Source organism: Triticum urartu, chromosome 4A (genome assembly GCF_056163025.1).
Source record: "Triticum urartu cultivar PI428250 chromosome 4A, HENAU_Tu73, whole genome shotgun sequence".
In the NCBI taxonomy this organism is placed as follows: Eukaryota; Viridiplantae; Streptophyta; class Magnoliopsida; order Poales; family Poaceae; genus Triticum; species Triticum urartu.
The window spans coordinates 616926457-616939888 of record NC_141876.1 but is presented as its reverse complement, the minus strand read 5'-3'; the positions used below and the strand labels follow the sequence as shown (position 1 = coordinate 616939888).

Genomic DNA, 13432 nt, shown 5'->3' with positions numbered 1-13432 from the left:
AAAATAACACTTTTGGAGCATTGATTTTGTTTGTTCTTCCATATTTTTCGTGAATGTCATCAGATGCTGAAACTTTACAAGCTATCATAACATTTGTCAATTTTGTTACAAAAAAAATTCATACTTTTTTTACTGTCTTTCATTATTTTTATTGATTTTACTGTTCATCCAAGCTCACATGAGCTGCTTAACCGCATCTTGCCCTTAGGGGCTAATTAACCTAGAATTGAAACCGAGAAACACAGAAGATCTTCTTTTTTACTGCCTGGCCGTGTAAGTAAAATTTCCTTGGCAGCAATTGCAAGCTGGTGGTACATACACATACTCATGTGGCAGCTTTCTTATAAACCAAATTATAGTAGTATTTCACATGTCTTGTTGGCTGGTCAGGTCAGGTACAACTGTATCAGGCAGGCAGTGGGTGGTCCTTGTCACTAGCACACACTGGTTGGATGCATCCTTGGTTTATTGTACTGCAGCCAAGTGAAGTTTGTTGAGGGACCATCTTTGTCTGTGTGAGTGTGAAAGTTCTTTTCTACTCCTGAGCTCAAAATGAGCTTAGATGAAGAGTAAAATTGAATAAAAATGAATAATTTGTTTGTGTGGCAAACCTTGACAAATGTTTTGTATGCTGGACAAATTTTATCAAGAAATGACACTCGTGGAAGTCATGGTAAAAAGCCAAAATCAGCACACCAAAATGCTTTCAAAAATACAGTACTAGCATTTTTGAAGCATCAAATTTTTTTTTTGTCATGACTTATATGGATGTCCTTTCATGATAAATTTTTACAAGCACACAAAACATTTGTCAAAGTTTACCAAAAAAAAAACCTGGATTGGTTTTATGCTTTTTGTCTAATTTTTTTAATTGGTGGTATGTTAATGATGTCTTAATTGTGGTGGTTTTATGCTTTTTATACTCATCTGAATCTGGCCATAGAAGCTGAGCAGGATCACACAAGAATAGAATAGTGGAGATGATGAAAGCAGAAGCAGTAGCAGAGCATTCATTCATTTCATGATATCCGGGGAATGCGGATGTTGGCAGACACAGATTACAGAGCAAAGTCATCATCATCATCATCATCAAACTTGAAGCAAATGCAATTTTTTTCTTAAAAAAATGAAACTATAGAGGCTATGGTTCAGAGACTCTGTGTTTGGCTCGACGGCCTTGAAAAAATTATGAAAGGCGTTGTGGAGAAATCTCTTCTTCCCCGAGCCACGGCTGGGCACTATCGATATCTCTTCCTCACGTGTTGGGTACATTACATTGCCGTAGGGAAGAAGAAATGAGCACGGATGTATGTAGGTAGATGTAATGTAACCACTACACTAGACTAGACTTGGAATTGTACGCACACATCCATAATAATAAGAAAAGAAGAAGCAAGAAATTGAAGCAGAGAGCAATTCAGTGGCATCCTTTTTTGCCTTTTGTATGCAAGTAAAATTTCCTTGCCAGCAATTGCAATTCCTTCCTTGTAACCAAGTACTGGTGTGTTGTACATAGGACTCCCTTCCCTCTGTATCAAAATATAAGACGGTAAGTAGTATTCCTTCCGTTCTGAAATACTTGTCGGAGAGATGGATAAAACTGGATATATCTATAGCTAAAATACGTCTAGATTCATCCATTTTTCCGACAAATATTTTCGGAGTATTTGACACGTCGTTTTTGGCTCGTCACTTGAGGTAGTAGGACAAGACAGACCGTGGGTAGCATCAAGAGATTGGCAAACACAGATTACCGCGCATGCAAACCCATCATCATCAATTCGATTCAAATCAAGTACGTACACTTGTATGGAGTAGCATCAATGTTTGCGACCTGTCCTTGGGAAGCAAATGCATATGCATGCCCATTATTACAGTATATTTTTGGTAGTATTGCTCCCGCAAAAGAAATTTTTTTTTTTTGGTAGTATAGAATTTATACATATCTCTCCCTTAACTTATTTTACGAGGGCTCCGTGTCCTCTAAGAAGTACTCCCCCCGTCCCAAAATTCTTGTCTTAGATTTAACTAAATACGGATGAATCAAGTCACGTTTTAGTATTAGATACATCCGTATCTAGACAAATTTAAGACAAGAATTTTGGGACGGAGGGAGTATACAACATATACTCAGTCCACTGGGCTCACCAAACACAACAAACGATTTCACCAATTCTCTTATATCTAATCTTCTCACATGGTATCCACAAAGTTCCTGATCAAGCTCCACCACTGCTTCGGCACAGTGCCGCCCCCGAGGAGGTCGATCTTCACCGGGGACTATGCAACCCGTAGCTATGGTTCATCCACTGGTCTTGTTGATCGGCTTCCCTGGAGTCTTTACTCTGATTCATTGATTAAGATGTTTTTTTTTCTAATCGGTGTTTCTTTAGGTTTTCCAATCTAAGATGGTTTTTGTCGCCCATCGAACCTTCGCGCGCCTCTACCTTGACATTCACATCAGCTGCACTGGCCTCTTCTTCGACTGTGAGGCTTGGTTTGGCATGCGGCGAGGGGATGCACGACATTCTCTGTCCGCGCGTCGTCGCCCAGCTACGACCGGGACTCCACACTGTTTGACCAATCTGATCAGTCGTTTGCGCACGACTCCACAAGTCCCTTGAAGATTGTCACCAAGCACAGGCGCACCTCCATCGATTGAGAAACGGATTGTCGCTGCATCGCCCCTTCGGGCCGCACCGTCGCTGCCACGAGCTCCTTCCCGCCGTTTAATCAGCACAAGGGCTGCTGCTACCTTGGTCCTTCGGGCCGCAATGCTGCTGCACGTGGTCCACCTCACCGTGCCCGCGTGTCGAGGCCTACATTGGCATTCGCCGTGCCGCCTCCCTAGGCGTAGGATCGCCACCATCCCCGTGTGTCGAGGCCTACCTTGACATTCGCCGTGCAGCCTCCCTAGGCGTAGGATCGCCACCATCCCCGTGTGTCGAGGCCTACCTTGACATTCGCTGTGCAGCCTCCCTAGGCATAGGATCGCCACAATCCCCGCATGTCGAGGCCTACCTTGGCATTCGTCGTGCCGCCTTCCTAGGCACAGGATCGTCACCATCCGCGCACGGTCTTTGTCACGCTACTGGGTTCTTCCTCGCCTACTTCAAGCACCATCGCCGCGCTTCTACAGGAAACCGGTGTGGCCTCTTCAGACTACTTTTGAATCCGCCGACCACACATTTATCTTCTTCCAGCACATGCTCATCTCCAGCGTCGTCACCTCTTCCCCGACCACTTCATCTACTTCGTTAACCATGGGCAATATCGACACCTTCTACCCACTTATGGTTTTGCACCGCCACTCTCTTGGAGACCTCCTCCGTGGGTCCCTCCAATGCGTACAATCTGTGACGGTCCCCGTCTGCACATGCCCGGTACTAGAAACACCGACGTGTGCCTTCATCCCTCGTGCTTGGCAAACCCGATGCGGCGCCTCGTCCGCAACGGCTGCGACAACATCATTTTTGGCATCAACACCATCCTTGACGACTGCCTCGACTGTGTCTCTGTTTTCTCGTGGCGCATCCTTGGCATTGCGCGCAAGCTACACTACCTCACTGCCCGAGCGACCTCGACAGTTCCGACTCTAGCCACCTCCACCGATCGAGAAACGGGTTGTCCCTGCATCACCCCTTCAGGGCGCACCGTCACTGTCACGAGCTCCTTCCTGCCGTTTCATCGACACAAGGGCTGCTGCTATGTCGGCCCTTCGAGCCGCAATGCCGCCGCACGTGGTCCACCTCACCATCCCCGCGCGTTGAGGCCTACCTTGGCATTCGCCGTGCCGCCTCCCTAGGCATAGGACCGCCATCGTCCGCGCATGGTCTTTGTCACGTTGCTGCGTTCTTCCTCACCTACTTCGAGCACCATCGTCGCACTTCTACAGGAAACCGGTGTGGCCTCTTTAGACTACTTTTGATTCCGCCGACCACACCTTCGTCTTCTTCCAGCACATGCTCATCTCCAGCGTCGTCGCCTCTTCCCCGATCACTTCATCTACTTTGGTAACCATGGGCGACACCTTCTACCCACTTGTGGTTTTGCACTACCACTCTCTTGGAGACCTCCTCCGCGGGTCCCTCCAACATGGCGTACAATTCGTGATGGTCCTCGTCTGCGCATGCTCGATACTAGCAACACCGACGTGTGTCTTCGTCCCTTGTGCTTGGCAAACCCGATGCGGCGCTTCGTTTGCAATGAGTGCGACAACATCATTTTCGGCATCAACACCCCCCTTGACGACTGCCTCGACCGTGTCCCTGTTTTATTCGGGGCGCATCCCCGGCATTGCGCGCAGGCTATACTGCTTCACACTCTCGGTTATCTCGACAAAGGCAGAAAGGGTTACCTCCATTGCCTGAGCAACCTCGACAGTTCCCACTCCAGCCACAACATCGGCGACACATCTCGACAAAGGCAGAAAGGGTTACCTTCATTGTTTGTTGTGTGGTGGTATTGGAGACTATTGGTGTGACTTGGTGTTGTTGCTTGTTTGCTAATGGTGCTTAATTAAAGTGAGCAGCTCCAGGTGATGGGCCATCCCATCATTGCGCCAAATGGCACACTTTAAACCTTTCAGTCTTGCTGTCTTAGGATCCCTTTAATCCTTTGACTGCCATGGTTACATTTAAAAAACAATGAGAAGTAATCTACTGGCACCGGAGTAGGAGTAGTACAGATGGAATGTACTTGATGCACACATGTGGCTATCATGGAGATCTGCACCGCACACATGCACATGCGTGTGGGTGATTAGTTACTCCCTAGTGTTACCACTACTAGATTAAAAATTGTTTTAGATGCTTAAGCTGGTCCTAGAGTTGCAGTGTCTGTCTGGTCTGAATCTGGCTGGATCTGCCGGTAGAATAATACTAGGATCAGACAAGAATAGAATACTCGATCGAACCGGTACTTGTCCATCCAGCGCACACGTCTCGTTCATTTCATCATGATATCCGGGGAGATTGGCAAACACAGATCACGGAGCAAAGCCATCATCATCAATTCGATTCAAGTACAGTGTTCAAAAAAATTATAATTCGATTCAAGTACAGTACTCACTCGAACAGCACTGCTGACACTGAGGAGAAAGCGACGCGGCTGGAGTAGTAGCATGAGGGCATCAGTGTGACTTGTCCTTGAGAAGCAAATGCATATGCATCCCATCACTGGAAACAAGGGCATCTCCGCCGCGGACCCTGAACCGCCCGCGACCATCCACGCCGCACAATCCAAACTGGTTATGATATCCAACACGGTCTTGTATGCGGGCCGGTTGGAACGTCCTTTTTCCCCGCAAGCCAAGAGCAAATTAAGAGGAGGGCGGGAGGCTTTGCCGGAGGCAAGCGACTAACAAACTTGGCCCACTCAAAATCCCTTTTCCTTGCCCGCGCACTTTCACGTCAGAGCGTCAGCTCCGCATTCATATCGGCCCAGAGCAGACGCGACCGCTCGCTGAAGCCGGCATTGAAGCGGCTCGCTGGCCAAAAGCACCGCCCTTCGCATGCCTTCTCGCCGCATTAAAACAACACTCGTCTGCCCGCCTACTTCCATCAAACCAGGGCTTGTGCTAATGAACCTACTCCGGCGCTTCGAGCGCCACACGCCCGTCCCTGGAGCAGCCGGCATTAAACACCTCTTCGACTGGCGCCTCACATCCACCCGCTATATAAACGTGGCTAGGCGCCGGGCGAGAACCACACCTCACCTCTGCTCTCCATCTCCTCCTTGTACCACACCCGCCATGGCCTCCGACTCCAATGTCTTGTGGGTCGGCCTTTCCGGCAAGCAGAAGAAGGAGCTCTCCGGCATTGTAGTGGCCTGAGTTGCCTGGCAAGCTAGTCAGATACAGGCTGGTTTGCTGGCGCCACCACCCTCGCCAAACCGTCCTCGTCCATCTAGGTTGGCGAACGCCGCTTCCCAGCAAATCCGGCACGAGGGATGGTGGCGACGCGTTCGATAGATGGAGAAAGAAGCCATGTTCGCGAAGGTTGATGCGGCGGCAGATGAATTTGACTGGTGCACTGACGACGACGTCGCCAACTCTACATTGGTCGTGCCCTGGTGGTAGGATGGCGAAGCCGGTATGTCCGCGACCACCGCAGACAGTGATGAAAAGTAGACCATGGAAGGCCACCGTCGCTTGGGGTCCGAGGAAGGCCACCGCCATTGCCTCGCCAGGTTACAAAGCCGGTGACTTGCCCGGTGAGTGGGGGCGTAGGCCACGGCGACCGTCTTCCCCCACCCAAAAACCAACCCTGGTGCATGCTTCATGGCGGCGGATGGAGCCTACTCTTCCCCTCCCGTTGAAGCATATCCCTCCGAGCCTCCCGACAGTCCGATGAGTCGGCTGCCGAACATGGGAAAGACATGATGTGGGAATGGAGGATCCGCCGCGTCCGACATTAGACTAGTTTTAGCCTAATCCGTGATGGTGTCGGCCATGTCGAAGCCCGCAGACGCCAAATCTGCCTCCTTCACCTTCACCGGTTCATCCTCCTATATTGTCGTGTCCTCCTCCTCCTGCTCCGGCACCGGCTGCGGGCGAATCTGGAGGCAGGCCGGCAACGATCTTAGCATTGCGCCTGACCCGGATCCCCTCTAGCATCTGCAACCGCTGCTCCTCACTGAGCATGGCTTGGGTGGTAATCCTATGGTGGGACCATGGTTAGCGGTTGACGGCAACCGGATTGAAGGTGGTGGTGCAGAGGGGAGGACGGGCTAGGGTTGGGATGCCGCCGTCCGACTGAACCAGCCGGGCTTGTTCCCTTGGGCGACACGCCGGAGCAGCGCCACATGGCGCCATGAATGCATCCTCACATAAGACCGAAGGAGGCGCTCGTCGGACCGACGGTTTCTGCGTCTGTCCACATGGGCCCTTGCGGCGAGTCCAAACGTGGCAGGCGCGTCCAGGCGTCCCATATCCGCCCAGATATAGGCTAGGTATGAGGAGGGGAAAATATCAGGTGGTCCCATCCTTGGAGGGGAAAATCTCTCGCTCTTCGAGACTTTGAGTGTGAAGGAAGGAAAGAAGGGGATGGGAGGAAGCTTCTTTTATTTGGTGTGGTCCTTTCTCCCTTTTGCCGCCCACGTTTGAACTTGTTTGGAGGGTAAACTGAATTCTTTTCCCTCGCACATAGTACAAGATGAAAAGCAAAGGGGAAAAAGAACAACTCCTCCTCCTACTAAGAATAATTAAGCAGGGGTGGATTAAATTTGTTGATTGTTTTGTTTGGTACCAGACCCAGAGGTATTGGTGGTGTTTCTTGTTTCTCTCGTCTCGTGTTGGTGTCGCCAGACGGCCAGAGTCGCGTCGTCTTCCTCGGGCCTCGTGACCGCCACTCTCTCTACCTACCGCTCTACGCCACTCCACTCCACTCCCGAGCCGAGGCGACGTCCGTCTCCTCCATTTCCGCCAGCTGGGCCATCACATGCTCACTCTCCCTCTCTCCCCTCCCACTCCACTCCTGCTCTGCTGTCCTGCAGCTCGGCTCAGGCGCTCAGCTAGGCAGCTACTCTCTCTTCAGCGGAGAGGAGCAGAGCAGCAGCACTCCATTAAAGACAGCGAGCAGAGCACCACCGAGGAAAGTCCTCTCTTTATCTTTAAACAAAGCGACAAAGGGAGCCCCAAAGCCGAAAGCCAAAGCGGCAATGGCGTCCTCCTAGATTCCAGACCACAGCAACAGAGCAAAGCAAATCAAAGCCAAGCAGAGCAGAGAGATTTCCCACCCTCACTCATCTCCAGTCTCTCTCTCTGTCTTCTTGGCCATGGAGGCGCCGTCGTCGGACCAGTACCGCTCCAGCTCCTCCTCGGCGGGCAGCCCCTCCGCCCCGGCCGGCGGCGCGGGCCGGCGCTACTACTTCCCGAGGCCGGGCCGGCCCGTCTCCTTCGAGGACTCGCCCGACTGGGGGGACGACATCACCGTCGACGCCGCCGCCCACGCAGCGGACTCCTCCTCCTCCATCCACCTCGCCTCCGCCTCCGCCGCCAGCAGCGCCTACCCGTCCCCGTCCCCCTCCCTCCCGGGGCCCTCCGCGTCCGCGTCCGGCTCCGGATTCCGGGAGCGCAAGGTGGCCGGCGCCGCGCTCGTCTGGAAGGAGCTCAGCGTCTCCGTCCGGGACGGCCGCCGCCCCGGCCGCGTCGTCAGGGGCTCCAGCGGCTACGCGCTGCCCGGCACGCTCACCGTCGTCATGGGCCCCGCCCGCTCCGGCAAATCCACCCTCCTCCGGGCCATAGCAGGTTACAGATTCTTGCCTCGCCCTCACTCCACTCTGCTGCTTTCACTGAATTTGAGCTTCTGTCACTGACTGATGTCACACTCCACTCCGCTCCACTCCACTCCGCTAGTAACTGAATTTGAGCTCACTAACTGATGCCACTCTCCCACTAACTGCTCTGCTCTCAGGGAGGCTGCGCGGCGCCGAGCGGATGTACGGCGACGTCTTCGTCAATGGCGTCAAGTCACCCTTGCCATATGGATCATATGTAAGCTCCCCTTTCTTCCTCACACAAACTACTACTCTGCTGCTACATGTCTGAACTTAGTCGCCGGTTCACATCTGAAAGTTGCACAATCGTGTTGAAAAATGTATGCTCTGTTAAATCAAACATCCTCAGACTAGTGTCAACTTATGCCTCATATATATTTGTCAAATTTCATTGCTTTGATGGCCATTTAGAGCCTCCACTTGTCACATTCATCACTACTCCGCATGCTCAAAGCGTCATGTTTCAAGTTCAGTGTCGCGTGTAAGTGATCGATTTGATTGTGTCACGCCAAACAACTGAATATCTATCACTATATGGATCATGTGTAAGCTATCTCTTCCTCACACAAACCATTACGTACTAGTCTACTTACTACTCTGCTGCCTCCGAATTCTGGTGCTTCAAGTCTGAACCTACTTGAGTTGCCCCCATGCACATCTGAAGAAAGAAATGCACATGTCTGATGGAAAGTGTGTGTCTTCTGTTAAATCAAATTTAACTGAATTATCTATGACCAACTACTTCCATGTATGCCGCTTCATTTGTCCACCGTTCCATCAGTTCATACATTTACGTTGCTAAAATAAAATGTTGATTTTGCTATTGATGATAGCACTGCCATACCATGGATTGTTTATGTCCTGTTCCTTGGAGCGCTTGTAGGGGTATGTTGACCGGGACGATGTGCTAATCGAATCTCTCACAGTACGGGAGATGCTGTACTACTCAGCGCTCTTGCAGCTCCCGAGCGTCTTCTCTTCCAAGAAGTCATTTGTGGAAGATGCTATCGCGGCCATGTCGTTGGGTGACCATGCTGACAAACTCATTGGTGGACACTGCTTTACAAAGAGGCTTCCAACTGGCGAGAGGAGGCGGGTCAGCATTGCAAGGGAGCTTGTGATGAGGCCACATGTTTTGTTCATCGATGAGCCTCTGTACCACCTCGACAGGTTATTTCTCCTCTCCATAATTATATTTAACTCTTCGAATTCTTACTAAAAACAGTACCTGTTGCGTATGTGTGTGCTTTTGTCTTGCAATCAGAGACAAAACTCACTGCTAAGCATGAGATTATTGTGTTTCATGTATAATGGGTGTTAACACAATTAATGCAGCCTTGATTATGGCTTATGTCTTTGCACATTACATATAAACTGCAGATTAAATTGATCCATGTAACTAATTTCTCTTCTTGTTTCTTGTGATGTAGTGTTTCTGCACTCCTCTTGATGGTAACACTGAAGAAACTTGCAAGCACTGGGTGCACAGTCATCTTCACAATGTATCAAAGCAGCACGGAGGTTTTTGGACTTTTCGATCGGATTTGCTTGCTTTCAAATGGGAATACCCTCTTCTTTGGGGAAACATTGGCTTGCCTGCAGGTGAATGTGTGTTTCTCTGCAGTATTAATTATTAACTCTGCTCAATACCAATTTAAATTTACCACGAGTGAAACGACGGTATCCAGTTACGTGAACAGGGTTAACTTCATATTTTTTTAGACGAGATACAAGGGTCGTCTTTAGCTACTCGAAGATGGCATGAGTTGTTAATCGAGTCCAAGTTGCATTGTTAGGAACAAAACTATATATTCGTGACAACAGTTTCTCTTTTCTTGTATGATCCTTGTTGCTGCAGCTTTATTCCTGTTGTAGATGGCTTTCTGTACTCTTTACCTGGCCTTGTTCTGTTGTAGCACTTCTCAAATGCTGGGTTTCCATGTCCAATCATGCAAAGTCCATCTGACCACTTCTTGAGGGCAATCAATACCGACTTTGACAGAATCATAGCAATGTGCAAGAATCTGCAGGTATCTTTTGGTTTTATTTTGACATCAATTTTGATTTTATCTTCAGTCCAACAATGTACTTTTGCTGCGAGAGATAAAAACCTTTGTAGTTATTAACAGGATGATCAAGGGGATTTCTCATCAGTGAGCATGGACACTGCTGTGGCAATCCGGACACTAGAAGCAACATACAAATCATCGGCTGAAGCTGCCGCTGTTGAATTGATGATTGCAAAATTGATTGAGAAGGTACTACTGCTTTACACCCTAGAGTAATGAAAATGCCATCTATGTCACCCCTTCCACAAACACAGAATTGATACTAATGTTCTTGTCACCGATCATAGAGTAGGAATTCTACAATCAACCATGTTAGATTGAGAAATAGGACACTGCAATATCCATGATAGTGAATAAACTATTGTCTACATGGTGTGATGCAGGAAGGTCCTTACTTGAAAAGTAAAGGCAGAGCCAGTGATGCAGCGAGAATTGGAATTCTCACTTGGAGATCATTGCTAATTATGTCAAGAGACTGGAAGTACTTCTGGAGCAGGCTTGTCTTGTATATGCTTCTTGCTCTCTCAATCGGCACCATATTTATCGACATTGGTCATTCATTATCATCTGTAGTGGTTAGTCTCACTACAGTATTATGTTCCGATTTACTTGATAATTTTATTTCTTAACTGTATTTACGATTTGATGTTCAATGTTCACTTTGTTTTGACAGGTTAGGATTTCTGCGATATTTGTGTTTGTTTCATTTCTCGTCCTTTTAAGTGTTTGTGGTGTACCTGCGCATATTGATGAGATCAAGGTAGTTTTTTTAATTTCCTTCCTAATAAATTTTATTTGTAAAAAATATGATTTATTGCTGAATGATGTCTTCCTATTCATCGTAGACTTCGTTGGTGATAAACAATAAGTACCAAAATCACAGCAATATTAGGTACTAACATTTAATTCCTTCTATGCAGATATATTCCCATGAGGATTCAAATCGGCATTCTGGGACATTGGTTTTCCTACTAGGCCACTTCCTATCCAGCATCCCCTTCCTATTTCTGGTGTCTATTTCGTCGTCGTTGGTTTTCTACTTCCTGATAGGCCTCAGGAATGAGTTCAGCTTCCTTATGTACTTTATAATCACCATCTTCATGTGCTTGTTGGCGAATGAAGCACTTATGATGATTGTTGCGTACATCTGGCTCGAGACTTACAAGTGCACCTTAACCCTGATTTGCTTATATGTGAGCTTCCATCTTGGGCTTCTTTCAAGTGGGCACAAATATTTTATGAACTAACATTAAATAACCATGGTTACTTCAGGTTATCATGATGCTGGTGGCTGGGTATTTTCGGATCCGAGACGCAATACCAGTGGCCGTGTGGAACTATCCGCTGTCCTACATTTCGTTCCATACATACGCCGTCCAGGTAAGTTATACATGACCATCTCATGTAACCTACATAAACCCTATCTTGCTTCAACCGGGTCAGGCGTGCTAACGACCAGTGCTGCTGCAGGGCTTGGTCGAGAACGAGTATGTCGATACATCATTTGCAGTCGGGGCCACAAGGACAATACCCGGCGTGCAGGCTGTCCGAGGCTCGTATGGCATTTCATCATCGGCAGGCGCCAAGTGGATGAACCTCCTTGTTTTGCTCCTGATGGCGATCGGCTACCGGGTCGTCTTGTATGTTTTGCTTCGTCTAGATGTGAGGAGACATGTGAGGCTTGGCAGGCGCTCTTGCTGGCCCAGCATCCACACTAGTGCAGCTCCAAAGTGAGTTTGCCCTGAGCTATTGGAAGACGTTTTTTTTTGGGTGTATACATGTGTGATTCCTTGCTAGGTAGGCATATCTGACGCACGGAAAGTAGAAGAGAAACAGAGAGAGAGGAAATTGGAGGAACAGGTGTGTGTAACATAACATATATATACTGTATGTATGGGAGCTGAAGGAATGGATCATGAGTTGGTTATGTGCTTTTCTTGTCCATTTTTTGGCACTAATTATTGCTTCCTTCGCCTTTGTTTATTGTCCACAAGTTTTCTCTCCTTGGTTGGATCCGTCGATATTGACGGCCGAGTAGCAATCTCCTCTTGGAAGGTGTTATCTTCGAGGTGTTTCCCAATTTCAGTAGGTTTATGGCATTGTAGATGAAGCTGAATGTAGCTGGACATTCAGGCCAGAGATGAAGCTTGACATTAAATCCATTGCTGCTTCAAATTTCTGAATCTAGCTGGACTGCAGGAGACGGTGGATGTTTGAGTCAAGGAAAGAAAGGTAGAGAACAATCTCACTAACAGAAAATCAGTGACATATATACTATACAAAAGATGAGAAAATGTTATCCCAAACGAAAATAAATAAATCATATGGACGATGCTATACAAGATACTTCCATTTCAACCAAGAACATACTCTACAGTCTACACTAGTAGTATAAAAGTTAGGAACCATCCAAGAAAATCAAACCCAAGGATTCATGAATTTGTTTTTGATGTCAATCCTCGCTTACATATACTACTAGTTAATTAATATAACCCCCCATTCGACACAAACTCGATAGATATTCATTACCAAGTGCATAGTTTTTGCAATATATACTTGCACATGCAACCTGGGCATACATGCATCAGCAAACGATACATACGCTTGGGCTTGGACATGCAACCTGGACATACATGCATCAGCAAACGATAGACAACATACATAGTGCATTGCCATACTGTTGTGCTACTCTAGTTCAAAAGTTGAAATAATTCAATCTTGTTACTTGGCAGATTCTTCCCCATGCCAATAAAAAACATGAACAACGCAGAGGCTTCACGGTCCTGAGAATGTCTCGGTATATAAGCTCAGTAAGCCTAAGGTTGTTGCACTTGAAATGCACCAGGTCCTGATTCCTGAGAATATGACTGGCGGCGTTGTTTCACCTCCTCTGTAGTTTGGAAATCCGAGACCTATTGAACAACACAGACACACAGGAATCAACATCACACAATGTATTGAATAGTTATGGTGATAGTTGATGAAATAAGTAGCAGTAGCACCTTGCAAGCAAAGGCACAAACTGAGCTTCTGCAGGTTAGGTGAGTTGCAGAGGTATTGGCGCAGCCCAAGAAAGTCATGGCTAA

The 13432-nt window shown here is 48.0% G+C and overlaps 1 protein-coding gene across 1 annotated transcript; it reads left to right on the top strand.

Moving 5' to 3' along the window:
* Positions 1-7502: 7502 nt before the first annotated feature.
* ABCG3 (ABC-2 type transporter family protein) lies at positions 7503-12273 on the top strand. The gene is made up of 11 exons (XM_048713358.2): positions 7503-8248; positions 8415-8494; positions 9161-9447; positions 9708-9879; positions 10194-10307; positions 10407-10535; positions 10730-10921; positions 11020-11106; positions 11267-11539; positions 11619-11726; positions 11817-12273. The coding sequence occupies exons 1-11, from the start codon at positions 7777-7779 to the stop codon at positions 12078-12080; spliced, it is 2178 nt and encodes a 725-aa protein (XP_048569315.2). The 5' UTR covers positions 7503-7776; the 3' UTR covers positions 12081-12273.
* The last annotated feature ends 1159 nt before the right edge of the window (positions 12274-13432 follow it).

Excerpts from the sequence above, each read along its gene's own strand:
- ABCG3 (XM_048713358.2), top strand. The coding sequence starts at position 7,777 with ATGGAGGCGCCGTCGTCGGACCAGTACCGCTCCAGCTCCTCCTCGGCG. Across the intron at positions 10,308-10,406 it reads CAATGTGCAAGAATCTGCAG|GATGATCAAGGGGATTTCTC; the intron begins GTATCTTTTGGT and ends AGTTATTAACAG. Across the intron at positions 11,540-11,618 it reads TAACCCTGATTTGCTTATAT|GTTATCATGATGCTGGTGGC; the intron begins GTGAGCTTCCAT and ends TGGTTACTTCAG.